The sequence below is a fragment of the Myxine glutinosa genome, chromosome 1 (genome assembly GCF_964187855.1).
Source record: "Myxine glutinosa chromosome 1, kmMyxGlut1.1, whole genome shotgun sequence".
Taxonomy (NCBI): Eukaryota; Metazoa; Chordata; class Myxini; order Myxiniformes; family Myxinidae; genus Myxine; species Myxine glutinosa.
This window is the reverse complement of record NC_136261.1, coordinates 47,521,138-47,535,191: the sequence shown is the minus strand read 5'-3', so window position 1 is coordinate 47,535,191 and position 14,054 is coordinate 47,521,138. Positions and strand designations below refer to the sequence as shown.

At 48.4% G+C, this 14,054-nt stretch overlaps 1 protein-coding gene across 2 annotated transcripts in view; it reads right to left on the bottom strand.

The window, feature by feature from the left end:
• The window catches only part of LOC137423506 (uncharacterized), a 133,779-nt gene that overhangs the window by 53,080 nt on the left and 66,645 nt on the right, over positions 1-14,054 (bottom strand). For both annotated transcript variants that reach the window (XM_078771327.1, XM_078771333.1), the window contains exons 8-9: positions 12,908-12,988; positions 3,054-3,144 (exon numbers count right to left, since the gene is read on the bottom strand). In XM_078771327.1, coding sequence (XP_078627453.1) covers positions 3,054-3,144; positions 12,908-12,988 — 172 coding nt within the window. The remainder of the gene's footprint in view (positions 1-3,053; positions 3,145-12,907; positions 12,989-14,054) is intronic.

The following is a 14,054-nucleotide window of genomic DNA, read 5'->3' as shown; positions in this document are numbered from 1 at the left end:
TATTCTTTTTTCCTAATCATTCAACTATGCATGCTTTTCGTTGGTTTATAGTCAAACCATTGAAGTGATTTATTGAATTATAAGAGTCATTCTGAATGACATGACACCTATCCATTATAATTCCATCACCCCCAGCTCCAAGTATTTTGTCAAGATGAATCAGCCATTGAAAATTCTCGAGTATGTTGTCATTTCGACAATTATCACAGAGTCGAGGCTGCAAGTTTGGCCTGTGGAGGAGTGTAATGACAGAGGATGAGGGGGTTTTAATTGATACAGACGGACAGAAGGGAACAAGGACAAGTAATGGATGTACAAATATGGCCTCTTAAGACAAAACAGTCAATGGCAAGAGGTCAGCATGAATAAAAAAACATGTTCGTGAATGAAAATCGAAGATGACATGAAATTAAGGTGAGCTGAAATATTTAGTAGTGCAGAGAGGAACACGCTTCGCTGGCAATGCTAGGAGGAATGCGGTGGTGAATGATCAACCAGTGCTCAGTGGAAGCACACTGGTGGCATCATCAGCATGCAGAGTCGTGCTCAGACATAATAGCCCTAAAGGTGTTGAAGGCACATGGATCAGAGCAGTGACAATGCATTCTTATAGCAACAATTAAGGAACCCTGCGGGTGCCAAAGGTAAGCAAGTTGATGGTGGATCAAAGAGAGAGAGAGACCCTAGGGAACACCGGCAGTATTTAAATTTGGTGCAGTCAAACCAGATGCTGAAGAAGGGAGATGGAAATGCTGCCAAACAATAACAACCACTTAGAGCTGCAGTTTTCAGATGAACCGACTCCAGAAATATGGATGTGAAGGACTGCTTTCCTCTCAATGGTTGGACCTCAATTGTACCGCAGCAACCCTTCCACCATTCAACTTTTCATTCGAATCTCCTCCAAATCCCTTTCACTTTCAAAATCTCCTTCAAATCCTGCTCTCTCAATTGTTTTCCCCAAATCTCTCAAATTGCTCTCCACTCGCTCTGAATCTCTCCGACTCTCACAAATGCCAACTGTCACCGGTGTATCCCCTTTAATTGTCTCTCCGCATGCTACATCTACAATTATCGTTTGAAGCAGTTGCTCAGAAAAGTTAGCCTAAAAACGTTGAGTTTGGACTGGCCTTTGAGAGTGAAAACTTAGATTTATGTTGTTCAGCCCACCCGAAGGCACTGGCACATGTGCAGAATAAATTAATATCAAAATAAAATTCCACCTGCCTGATGTCTAACACTTACCTTGCAAACGCAATAACGTAATATTTACATTATAAATGGAATTTTCAGAATGAATGTAATACACAACACTGACAAAAATAATTTCTTGAAATAAAAAAAGTTTTCTTGAAACAAGAAAACCATGAGAAAAAATTTCGAGTCACAAGAACATTTTTCTCATGGTTTTCTCATTTCAAAAAGACTTTTCTTATTTTAAGAAAATACTTTCTTGCCAAGAAGTTTTTTTGCAGTGGATGTCATGTACTTAACTCCATCCATGAAAATTAGCATTTTTGTAACTACTACAGTATATTTAAAATAGTTGTGCCGTATAGGCCATGAAAGGTCTTCCTGAACCAATGAAGGACCTTGTGTGGCTCACTCAGTCAGTCTGTTCCTGTCTTTAGCGGCCAGCTTGGAGAAATGGTCCATCCTGCATATGAGGTCATGGCTGATGATGAGGCCCAAGAGCTTGAAGGAATGAATATCTATGTGTTAATCGCAGTGGAATATGGGTGAGTTCACTCGATCATCCTTGTAGCGAGAAACCATGAGGACCTGGGATCAATCTGTTCCATTGACATGTTTAAGTGAAGTGTTACGAACAACATCTTTTAATTTGAGCATTGAAGTAACCCTAACAAGTATTAATTTCATTCTTTCAAATATAGTCTTTTTCAACTCATGATAACTGCCCAACGATTATTTTATATCCTACCTGGGGAAAGAATACAGTTGTACAGGCTAACCTTAATCCAGTTATCCCTTCTGGGGCCAGTTGGTTTTAGGATGCATATTCTCTATGCACCTCCATGCACATCACACCACCTCCACAAATGGATTTTCAAAGAGAGCCCAGCATGTGACTGCAGTCACCCAGATCAGACTATTCATCACATTGATTGAGTGTCACCTATGGAAATTTGATGAAGGATTTAAGGGGCAATCCACCTAACAACAGACAGTGCTGTCCAACTTAGACTTAGATCTGTGAGCTGTAATTTATCACACGCAAGATTAGATGAGAGTACTTGCAAATATGTAAATTTTGCAAAAAAAACAAAACAACCAGTTCAAGAACCTGCAGTAAAATAGCGAATATATTCAAGCTAACAACAAGACCAGGGATCTAGGAAAGAGATTGCAACGGTGAAGTTGCTTCCACCAAATCTTTAGCATGGAGCAGGAATTGAACAATATCACTAAGCAAAACCAACATGGTTGGCATTTCCATCAGAAATCTGATCGGAGCGCTTCATTAGAACCTGACAAAACCCAGTCGCGATCACCATTATGATTCACCTACCAAAATTAATGGAAAGCTGAAATGGAGGAGATTATCTTTCATGTGTCATAAAAGGGTGTTTCACTTTTCTTTTCTTCTTCACGACCACGTTCGAATCTTAATGGACCAACACGGCAGTTCTACTACAAATGTCAATCCCATCCAGACACTGGCAAAACAACGAATGGAAAATATTACCGCACAAATAACTTTTTGCTTTACCTTTTGCAGTCAAAACCACCAGCAATGCACAGAGGCCAATTAAAAAGGAAGGTTTCTGTGTAAGATAACGAAGCTTTTGGATCGACGGGCAAAGTGCATTGACAAAAATGCAAATTAAGCAGAAATAATTAACGTCAGCCATACTATATGTATTTCTAGGAGGGTAGTGCAATCTTTTCAAATGACTCGTACATTGCTGGTAAAATTATTTGTTCCTAACAAAGAAAAATGTCTTCAACTTATCTTAATCTCTCTTACATATTTACCTATTCCAATATTCCTTTTGATCCCGATTCATTTTCCCCATTTAGCTAAGTCTTACCAAGATGTGTCTGCAGAGGAGTAGACAATTCCAGGGATAACAACTCCGACAAATGAGTTCTCCGATGGGATGGTGGGGCATCTGTTATATCCTGCACACAAGAAATTCTCAAAAAAAGCAAAAAAACACCTGAAATGTGATAATCAAGAAAGTATGAGGAATAATTAAGTAAAACATTAAAGTGATTTTTTTCTGTTCTCATCTATATATATATAAAAGAAAGTTTTTGTTTATTTGTTTGTTTGTTTGTCTGCACGCGCTAATCTCCTGAACGGCGAAAGATAGGAGGCAACCTCTGAAACAAAAATATGTCGGGACGGGCCCCGTGGAGGTTATCGGCTAGGTGGCGAGGCCGGTCGAGGCCGCTTCGGCCGGGCTGGGCCAATTTCGCAATTTGTTATATTTGCTATATTATATTTGCTATATTATATCACCTTTATCTGTTAATATTGTTGAAATGAAGATCAAATAGCTGTATGTTGAAATATGTTGAAAAAGTCAAAACTTTACATGGGGTGTACTTACTTTTTCACGTGCCTGTATATATATATATATATATATATATATATATATATATATATATATATATATATATATATATATATATATATATATATATATATATATATGTCATGATATCTCAAATAGTTGTGGACGAGTTATGACAAAACTAGGTGGATTTGAGTTTTTGGTTCAGATCCAGCCAACAGTGGGAAACAAAACATAAACTGTTCAAACTGGCGGAGGTATGGGCTCTACCGAGTGCCATTCTACTTTGTTCTATTTTGCCAAATGTAGCGACTATGAGTGATTTTTCGTTGTTATTACTCCCGCCAGGGAGTAATGCATTCAATCGTGTCCGTGTGTGCGTGTTCGTGTGTTTGTGAACAAGATATCTGGAAAAGTTCTGAACGGATTTGGATGAAAGTTGGTGAGATGATTGCACTTGGGATAAGGAAGAATTGATTAGTTTTTGGTGAAGCTCAGGAAATTATTCCAGATCCAGGAAGTTTTTTGGGGAATTTTTTTTCTGTTTTCCTTTAAAAACAATTTTCTCTGCAATAATTTGACCGATTGAGAGGAACTTTTTTACCATAGGATGGACTCGGTCTGCAGAATATTCTAATCGTAATTATGACGTTACAGGTCACGTGGTTCGGCCGACATTGTTTTGAGTGAAAAACACTAAAATCCAATTTTCTCCAAAACGCCTGAACAGATCGAGGCCAAACTTTGCAGGCAGAATCGCATACCCATGACGAACAAAAAAGTCAGCGAGCATGATGTCATGCATCACATGGTTTCAGAGTTATGACGTTTTTAAGCACAAACATTAAAAACCTAGCTCCTCCCTCATTTGTGATCCAATCGAGGGGAAACTTCACAGATATGTTCAGCATATCAGTCTACTAAAATGTCCTTTTGGAATTTGCGATAGGTCACGTGGTTTGGCAGACATCATTAATTAAACGCAAATAATAAAAACATTTATATCTCTTGAACCACTACATTGATCGCCGTGAAACTTCATACTGTCGTTAGAAGTCATGAGGAGTAACAAGTGTGCAAAATTTGAAGATCATTGGATGTACGGTCTGGAAGCTAGAAGTTGTTATTGCGTGAAAAAGAAGAGTCTTCGACTGTGGACGATTAATTAATTTATCACATGTACAGACTTGCAGGCATTGTTTGACACAATCTCCCGGGTTAATTTGAACCTCAAATAAAATTATAATTCCAGATTTGTCAATGGCTGAGGTATATTAACAAACGAATAAAACAGATTTGGCAAAATTCGAACTTTTTTTTAAAAGATCGCATATTCACCCAGGGTTGTGAGAGGCTGAAGAGGAAGAAACCTCGCATGGGCTTCCCAGACCAAATAAATAATTCTGGTTCTGGCTCTGCGAATTTCAAGTTTATTACTCCCGCAAGGGAGTAATGCATTCGATCGTGTCCGTCCATGTGTGTGTGTGTGTGTGTTCGTATGTTCATGTGTTTGTGTGTTTGTGAACAAGATATCTGGAAAAGTTCTGAACGGATTTGGATGAAAGTTGGTGGGATGATTGCCCTTGGGATAAGGAAGAATTGTTTAGTTTTTGGTGAAGCTCAGGATATTATTCCGGATCCAGGAATTTTTTGGGGGAATTTTTTTGGGAAATATTTTATCTGTTTTACTGTGGCGGACACGAAAGCACTGACGTGGTGACATCACCCCGCACACCAAGTGGGGATGGGCCACGCCAGGGAGAGAGGCGTGGCCTCACGATATACACAGGGCGCGCAGCCCTGAGCAGCTTAGTGCTGCAGTTTGAGTACTTTGAATAAAGACTCTTTTATGAACCGCGTTGTCCGCTTGCTCCTTGCATAAGCATTAGCGCGCGCAGCATCGCGCTTTATATGGTGACCTCGACGTTGGATCTGCCGTAGCGATCCTTCCGAACACGACGCCATGGCAATGGCGATTAAACTTCCCGAATTTTGGGAGGCCCAGGCCGAAGTCTGGTTCGTTCAAGCCGAAGCCCAATTTCAGCTTCGGCGCCTCACCAATGACGACATGCGCTACTGCCACGTCGTCGCCTCCCTCGGGCCCGGCACAGCCGCTCGAGTTGTGTCCATCCTTCGCCACCCACCGGACGGCCACAAGTACGAGGCACTCAAGCGGCTACTCCTAGCCACGTTCGGCCTCACGGACGACGCACAGGCTGACCGCCTCCTGGATCTCCCCGAGCTCGGCGACACGCGCCCGTCGGTCCGAATGGACCATATGCTGTCACTGTTGGGCGACGAAGCCCCCGGTTCTCTATTCCGGGCGCTTTTCCGTCGCCAACTTCCAGCGCAGGTTCGCCTCGCGTTGGCCAGGACCGGGCTAACAGAACCCCGAGCATTGGCAGCCGAGGCGGACAGGTACTTCGCGGCGTCGGATACGCGGGCGAGAGTCGGTGCGGCCATCACGGACCTCGAGGCTGATGCTGCTGATGATGCTGATCCACAGCATCAGCTTACACAGCATACGCACTTACGCAGCATGCTGATACGCCCCTCGTGACCGCCGCGGCGAAAACCGCCAACTCCACCGGCCTGGCGGAGCCAGCCACACTCCTCCAGCTCCACCACCTGGTGCTGGTTCAACGCCAAGTTTGGCCACGAGGCTCGGCAATGTCATCCGCCATGCTCCTTCAACAGGTCGGGAAATGCCCGGGCCGGCGCTCAATCGTGGCGATGAGCGCCGGCCGATCGAGCAGCCTGCTGTTCATAACGGACACCTTATCTGGGCGCCGTTACCTGTGTGACAAGGGAGCGCAGGTGAGTGTCGTTCCCGCCGGCACGTCAGACAAGCACGCCGCGGGCGGGGGCCCCGCGCTGCTTGCCGCGAACGGGACGCCCATCCGTACGTACGGAAAACGCTGCCTCTCTCTGCGGTTCGGAGGGCAGGTTTTCCGATGGACGTTCGTCACCGCCGACGTGCCCATGGCACTGCTTGGCGCGGACTTCCTGTGCGCTAATGGGCTCCTGGTCGACGTAAAGCGCAGACGTCTTGTCCAGGCCTAGACGTTCAGCTCGCTCGCTTGTGCGCTGCCCAGCTCGTCGAGCAGCTCAATGAGCGGCTTGCCAAGCGGCTTGCCGAACGGTTCGGTTCCGGCCACGTTGATCTGTACGCTTCCGGCAGCGGACGCATTCACCCGCCTCCTCGCCGGTTTCCCGGCCCTCACGCGGCCCACCTTCTTGGCGGGGGCCGTCAAGCATGGGGTGGCCCATCACATCCCCACCGTCGGGCCACCGGTCTATGCCCGGGCACGCCGCCTCGAGCCGACGAAGCTGGCGGTGGCAAAAGCGGCATTTGCTACCCTGGAGCGACTCGGCATCGTTCGGCGCTCAGAGAGCGCTTGGGCGTCGCCGCTGCACATCGTGCCGAAGCCCGGCGGGGGATGGCGACCGTGCGGGGACTATCGCCGTCTCAATGACGCCGCCACTCCCGACCACTACCCCGTCCCCCACATTCAGGACTTTTCCGCCCGTTTGGCGGGCATGTCCTTCTTCTCGAAGGTGGACCTCATACGCGGCTACCATCAGGTCCCCGTCAGGCCGGAGGACGTCCTGAAGACGGCGGTCATCACGCCATTCAGACTCTTCGAGTTCCTGCGGATGCCCTTCGGTCTGAAGAATGCGGCTCAGGCGTTCCAGCGACTGATGGACAGCGTCCTGCGTGACTTGGATTTTGTCTACGTCTACCTGGACGATATCCTCGTCACCAGCGCGTCCCGCGAAGAGCACCTACGCCACCTCCACACGCTCTTTGAACGCCTGGGCCAGCATGGCCTGATTGTGAACCCCACAAAGTGCCGGTTCGGCGCCGCCATAATAGATTTTCTGGGGCACCGTGTCACCAGGCACGGAGCCGTCCCCCTGCTGGCCAAGGTGGAGGCGGTGAAGGGGTTTCCACGCCCCCGCACGATCAGAGGGCTGCAGGAGTTCCTGGGCATGGTGAACTTTTACCATCGGTTCCTGCCCCATATCGCCCAGCTCCTGCGCCCCCTGCACGAAGCTCTCCGAGGTAAGCCGGGCAAAGGCGGCGTTACCTGGACCGAGCAGATGGACACGGCGTTCACGGGCGCGAAGCTCGCCTTGGCTAACGCCACCATGCTCGCGCACCCGGCGCCCGATGCACCGATCGCCCTCACCACCGACGCCTCGGACTACGCGGTGGGTGCGGTGCACGAGCAATGGGTGCGTGGAGCTTGGCAACCGCTGGCGTTCTTTAGCCAGCAGCTTCGCCCGCCTGAATGCCATTACAGTACCTTCGACCGCAAGTTGCTCGGGCTTCACTTGGCGGTCAGGCACTTCCGCCATCTGCTCGAGGGCCGTGCGTTCACGGCCTTCGTCGACCACAAGCCGCTGATCTTCGCGATGGGTAAGGTCACCGAGCCGTGGTCGGCCCGGCAGCAGCGTCACCTCTCGGCCGTGTCCGAGTACACGACGGACATCCGGCACGTCGCGCGGAAGGACAACCCGGTGGCGGATTGCCTTTCCCGGGCCGTCGCCCACGCAGTCCACCTCGGCATCGACTATGCCCGGATGGCAGCGGACCAAGCTGCTGACCCCGACGTCCAGGCCTTGCGGACCGCCGTCACGGGCCTCCGCGTCACCGAGGTGCCGTTCGACGGCGCGGGCGCGGCCCTCTTGTGCGACGTCTCCCTCGGGCGTTCTCGCCCCATCGTGCCCACGGGCTGGCAGCGCCAGGTATTTGATGCCATCCACGGCCTGTCCCACCCGGACGTGAGGGCCTCGCAAAGGTTGATCGCCGACAAGTTCGTCTGGCATGGCCTCCGGAAGGCCGTCCGCGGCTGGGCCAGGACGTGCCTCACGTGCCAGCGCGCCAAGGTGCACCGGCACACCCAGGCCCCATTGGCCCCGTTCACGGTGCCGGAACGCCGGTTTGACCACGTCCACGTGGACCTGGTGGGACCTCTGCCCCCCTCGCGGGGTTTCACCCACGTCCTCACCATGGTGGACCGCACCACCTGGTGGCCGGAGGCCGTGCCCTTGGCGTCGACGACGGCAGCGGATGTCGCGCAGGCTTTCATCGCCACCTGGGTCGCCCGGTTCGGCGCCCCCTCAGACATCTCGTCCGACCGCGGCCCCCAGTTCACCTCGGAGCTCTGGGGGGCAGTCGCGCAGGGGCTCGGGGTCTGACTGCACCGAACCACGGCCTACCACCCCCAGGCTAACGGCCTGTGTGAGCGATTTCACCGCTCATTGAAGGCCGCGCTCCGGGCCACCCTCCGCGATGGCGGCTGGGTCGACAGGCTCCCCTGGGTCCTGCTGGGCCTCCGGACGGCGCCCAAGGAGGACCTGCGCGCATCCGCGGCGGAGTTAGTCTTCGGGCAACCGCTGCGGGTGCCGGGCGAGTTCCTCCCCGACTCCACGGCACCATGGTCCACGGCGCTCCGCACTGCAAGAGACCGCCCAGAGGTTCGCCCCGGTGCCAACGGCATGCCACGGGCACCCACCGACGCACGTCGCCCCGGAGCTTCGCACGGCGGAGTACGTCTTTGTCCGCCACGATGCCCACTGGACACCACTGCGGCCCCCGTACGACGGGCCTTTCCGCGTGCTGGAGACCGGGGCGAAGCACTTCACCCTGGACATCGGCGGTACTCCTGACCGCGTTTCTGTAGACCGCCTCAAGCCGGCCCACCTCGACGTGGACCATCCACCGCCAGTGGCCCGACCCCCGCGTCGGGGCCGCCCCCCTGCGGGCGGACCCCCGGCACCGCCCAGCCCCGCCGCCCCCCGGTCCTGCAGCCGGAGGCATCCCAGATGGCATCCCTGCATCCCAGACGCCGCCAGTCGCCAGGGGGCGCTTCGCCCGGGTCATCCGTTTGCCCCACAAACTGACCCTTCAGGTGCGCGGGGATTCTGGGGGGGCGCGTGTGGCGGACACGAAAGCACTGACGTGGTGACATCACCCCGCACACCAAGTGGGGATGGGCCACGCCAGGGAGAGAGGCTTGGCCTCACGATATACACGGGGCGCGCAGCCCTGAGCAGCTTAGTGCTGCAGTTTGAGTACTTTGAATAAAGACTCTTTTATGAACCGCGTTGTCCGCTTGCTCCTTGTGTAAGCATTAGCGCGCGCAGCATCGCGCTTTATTACTGCATTAACGCTTTTATTCTTATTCTTAAATGATGGTTTTCTCCTCCAATTCCGAGATATATTAAAATAAATTCTCTGACAGTTAGGGCCTACTTTCTTTTTCATTTATTGTTTTGGGGAGAGGGGATGTCAAACAAAACGTATTATTCTAACTAAACCCACGGCGGGAGTATGCGCTCTACTGAGTGGCGTTCTAGTTATTGTTATTATGATTAAAACCACCATCCAAATCCAAATTATAGTTCATATGAATGGGAATGGCACCCATGCTATGGAGTACCCCTGTATGCAACGTGCAGGCTGAAATATTCACACCGCACAAATTACGAAAGTTCTTTCTGGTAAGTTTTATTGTTATTATTATTTTTATTATTAATTTATTTTATTTTATTAAAACCACCCTCTGAATCCAAACTGGGCAGGAACTGGATCGAAACTGGACAGGCCAGGCCGCAGAAGGCACCTCCACAACACCTGATCTGGAAAGGGCACTCTGAAACCTCCACAAAGATGTTAATTCAAGCTCAATTATAGCTCAGAATTCCTTCATGTTTCCACGAGATGAATCAAGAGCAGATAATAAAATATGGAGCTAATAGGGTTTGTTAACTTTACTTGGATGACAAATATTTATTGATTAGAAGCCAAAAGCTATTTCTACTGCAGTTGACTTGCTACTGTGAGAATAAGTCATCTATAATACTAAAAAGCAGTGTGTGTGTGTGTGTGTGTGTGTGTGTGTGTGTGTGTGTGTGTGTGTGTGTGTGTGTGTGTGTCCTCCATAACTCTAAAACCATGAATCCTAGTGGCCCCAAACTTTGCATGCATACTTCGCGACCTCAGAGAGAGTGCATGAATGACAACTGGGTGTTTGGTATGTTTTGAAGATCATTTATGCTAACAGGCTAACCTTTAGTCAGCCTGCATTCAGGTCACTCAACTTAGGCTCTTAATTGCACCATTTTGTCGGCTCAACTAAAGTGTGCCTTGCCTCAGAACAGGTCAGTTTCTGTACAATAAAACTTCATATCTGCAAATGGTAATATAGCTGATCTTCATGCCTACGAATCACCGTGTCCATGTATACATCGCAATGCTTCTAACCACTTGTGTTTCTGCCTTTATTTAATTTCCGCAAAGCTCGAGAATCTCTTCACCTGAACGGAATGTAAAAATTTTAACTGTGGAATTGACCTCAGGGGCAGTTCCGCTGATTAATAAAGTGTTCATTTGTCTAATTTGGACATTGTGGGACACTCCGGGCATCTCAACGGTATTGTTGGATTGCTTAAGCTGCTTGGTGAGCGCTCTACAAGCAGCTTGATAATGGAACACTGATCGGTGTTCCATCCCTGCTCCCACCTCAAATCGAGTCTATTTTATTTATTTCCTTCCTTTAAAAAGTACATATATCGATGAACGAAGGCACAACCCTCCCCTATTTTACCCTATTTTACCCAACCCTATTTTCTTTTCTCCCTTTTTGGGCGATATTCCACGTAAATAGATAGATATAAAAAATAACGTCCATTGACCTCGTGTTGGAGTGGTACAGCATGTTGGTTCGATCTATGAATTTGAAACAACGAGAAACTTTTTATTCAAACTCAGAATACAGAGAAATTATCTGCTTATGCTAATTCTTCTTCTTCAAACTCGAAAAACATTACAGAGAAACTCAGCCATTATAATTCTTCTTCTTTTTCCAGAGAAACAATATGAACAAAAGATTAGCCCTTCTTCTTCTTCTTCTTCTTCTTCTTCAAATCATGATAGAAAAACTCAGCTCTAATTACATTGCCAAAACATCAACATAAAAAAAAACAATTTTTATTATTCCCTGCATTTTTGGCAGCATACACCGCCCAGATCTTCTTCAAACCCACGACAAAACTATTTATTCAAACTCGGAAAACATTACGGAGAAGCAATCTGCTTCTGATAATTTTTATTCTTTTTCTGATAATTTATTTATTCAAACTCGCTCCCCTCATGCCTCTGTTTGTGGTCTGCAGTGTCGTGCGACGTGCGGTGCCTCGCCTGATAAAAATGTTGTGCTATTTTATTTTTCCACTTTTTGTGCCATCTGCTTTCGTTATATGACCCGTCGCTTCCACATAAATAGGTACATAAAAATAACATTCATTGACCTTGTGTTGGAGTTCTGCCATGTTGGTTTGAGTATTGAAAAGGATCAACTTACATTTTGTGCTATGTGTGACGATATCATTTTGAATTGAATTCCTCTTTGAAAGACCTCTGTTTGAAGGTAAACCTTTGGGATTATTGTTTTGATTACTTTATGCATGCATGTATAAATTACTGCAACAAATTAACCAGCAGGATTGATGTGAAGGCTTCAGCAGCCAAGCCTGGGTACTCAGTGGGGAAATCTCTGAATAATGTAGGCAAAATAATTGGGAGGATTACAATAATTAAAGCAATGACAGGACGAGTGAACCCCAAGTACTCCTAATCGAATGCCTGATCTTCATAAGTACGAATCGCTAATCGCTTGCCAAGCCAACAGTTCCTTATCAACCGTTTAGTTGGAGTGCATGCTTGAGTGTTTAATCTAGTTGGCGAGCGCTCTGCAATCTTATTGGTAACTAGCAAGGTTACCTGGTGCTGCTAGTGGGGGAGGAGGGGGTGTGGGGTGGGTGGGGAGGTGGGGAGCTGAGTAGGGGAGGGGGGCAATAAAGCCAGCAAAGCGGGGGGCAGAAGGGTTTATTTAAAATGTTAAGGTGCCTGTTGGGGTTTATATAACATGGTGAGTTGAGGTGATGTTGGTTTGGGTTTATTTAAAAGTGAGTTAAGGCTATGCCAGTTTGGGTTTATATAAAATGGTGAGTTGAGGCTAAATGGTGTTTGGGGTCTAAAAGGGTCCTCCAAGTCTAAATGGTGTTTGGGGTCTTAAGGGTCTTCAAGGGTCTTTTGGGTTAACCCTCACTCCTATACCCCTCACTTTCCTCTCCCCTCCCTTTCCCCACCTCTCTCCAAGCCCTCCCCTCCTCTCCCACCCCCCTACGCTCCGCCTCCTGCCCCTCCCCCCCGATCTAGTTTGTAATATTTTTGTCAGTAAGCTACAGACTAAACAATCTATAAATAACTTGATTAAGTAACACCCTATCCATTAAATAAATGGCTATCAAATGCATTATGATGATCTTTGGGAAAGGTATACGGAAGTCCTCACCTCATCGTGTTCTAATGGTTGGTTCTTTTCTGGAAACTCTGCCTCAATGAGGTGCTGTGCAGCATGAAGGAATTTCTGAGCCTGCATAATGAACAATGGATTAAAATTAGCAGAGGTGAACTGGAACAAAGTTTAGAGAACAGGAGAGAAGGTTCAATGAAAAAGATCAGCTTGAAAACATTCAAGAATTAAATAAGGTGATGGAGGCCCATGATCTTAAAAGAGTGTTGGGGCAATCAGGACGCGTTGGGAATATTTCCATCACTAAGGACTGTGTTTCCGTTTCCATGCACGTCACTGCTGTGTCTGAGGGTGTGTAAATTTCCACTAAGAGAATCGACCCCACAACGACTTTTGGGGATGCCTCTTCATGGTGGTTGTACCCCCCCCCCTCCCCCAATGCAAGTCGGGGGCCAAATCTGCCCCATTCTCCTCTGCTGCCCGGATTCGTCAGGGCAGCTCAGCCACGGTCAGAGTGCCGATCATGGACTGCACCTTTCCCTCTTGTCTCGGTCTCTCCCTCTCTCTCTCTCCCTCTCTCTTCCTCTCTCTCTCTAACTCTGTTGTGGCCGTGACTTCGTGACGGCGGGGGTACACCATGCTGGATGTGGGGGATCTCTGGTTCGCTCCTGCAAGATCGATCGGCTGTCTTCCTGCCATGGGCTTGTTCGAGAGAACTGTTCGGAGCTATACAACAACAACAACCCCACAACAGTGAGTCCAATGCAAAAAAGGTCGTAACATACCCCATTGCCAAGGTGCGAGGAGGAAATATCCAACAGGTGGATTCGGAAAAGTAAGCAAGTGTGCCTGGCTATAGTAAACGTTGCTGCGAACGTTGCGCTGGGTTCATCTCAACCACTACTAGAACTGACAGCCACAACGATTCCCTTTTTCTTGTGGGGATCAGCTGGGGAAAGTTTTTAGTCCAAGCCTTTCAAGAACTGGTTCGTCACACCTGATTTTCAGTTGAAGGTGGGGAAAAAGAAAGACAACACGGTATCTTTAACTTCCACCAAGAACCAGTGCCGGTACACAGCCAAAAAGGTCGTCTGGCTTAATGTCCTCCCATGAGATGGCCTGCATATTGATGCCTCACGAGCTGGGTCGAGATTTGAACACTGGCTGGACAGCCCAAACACAAGTT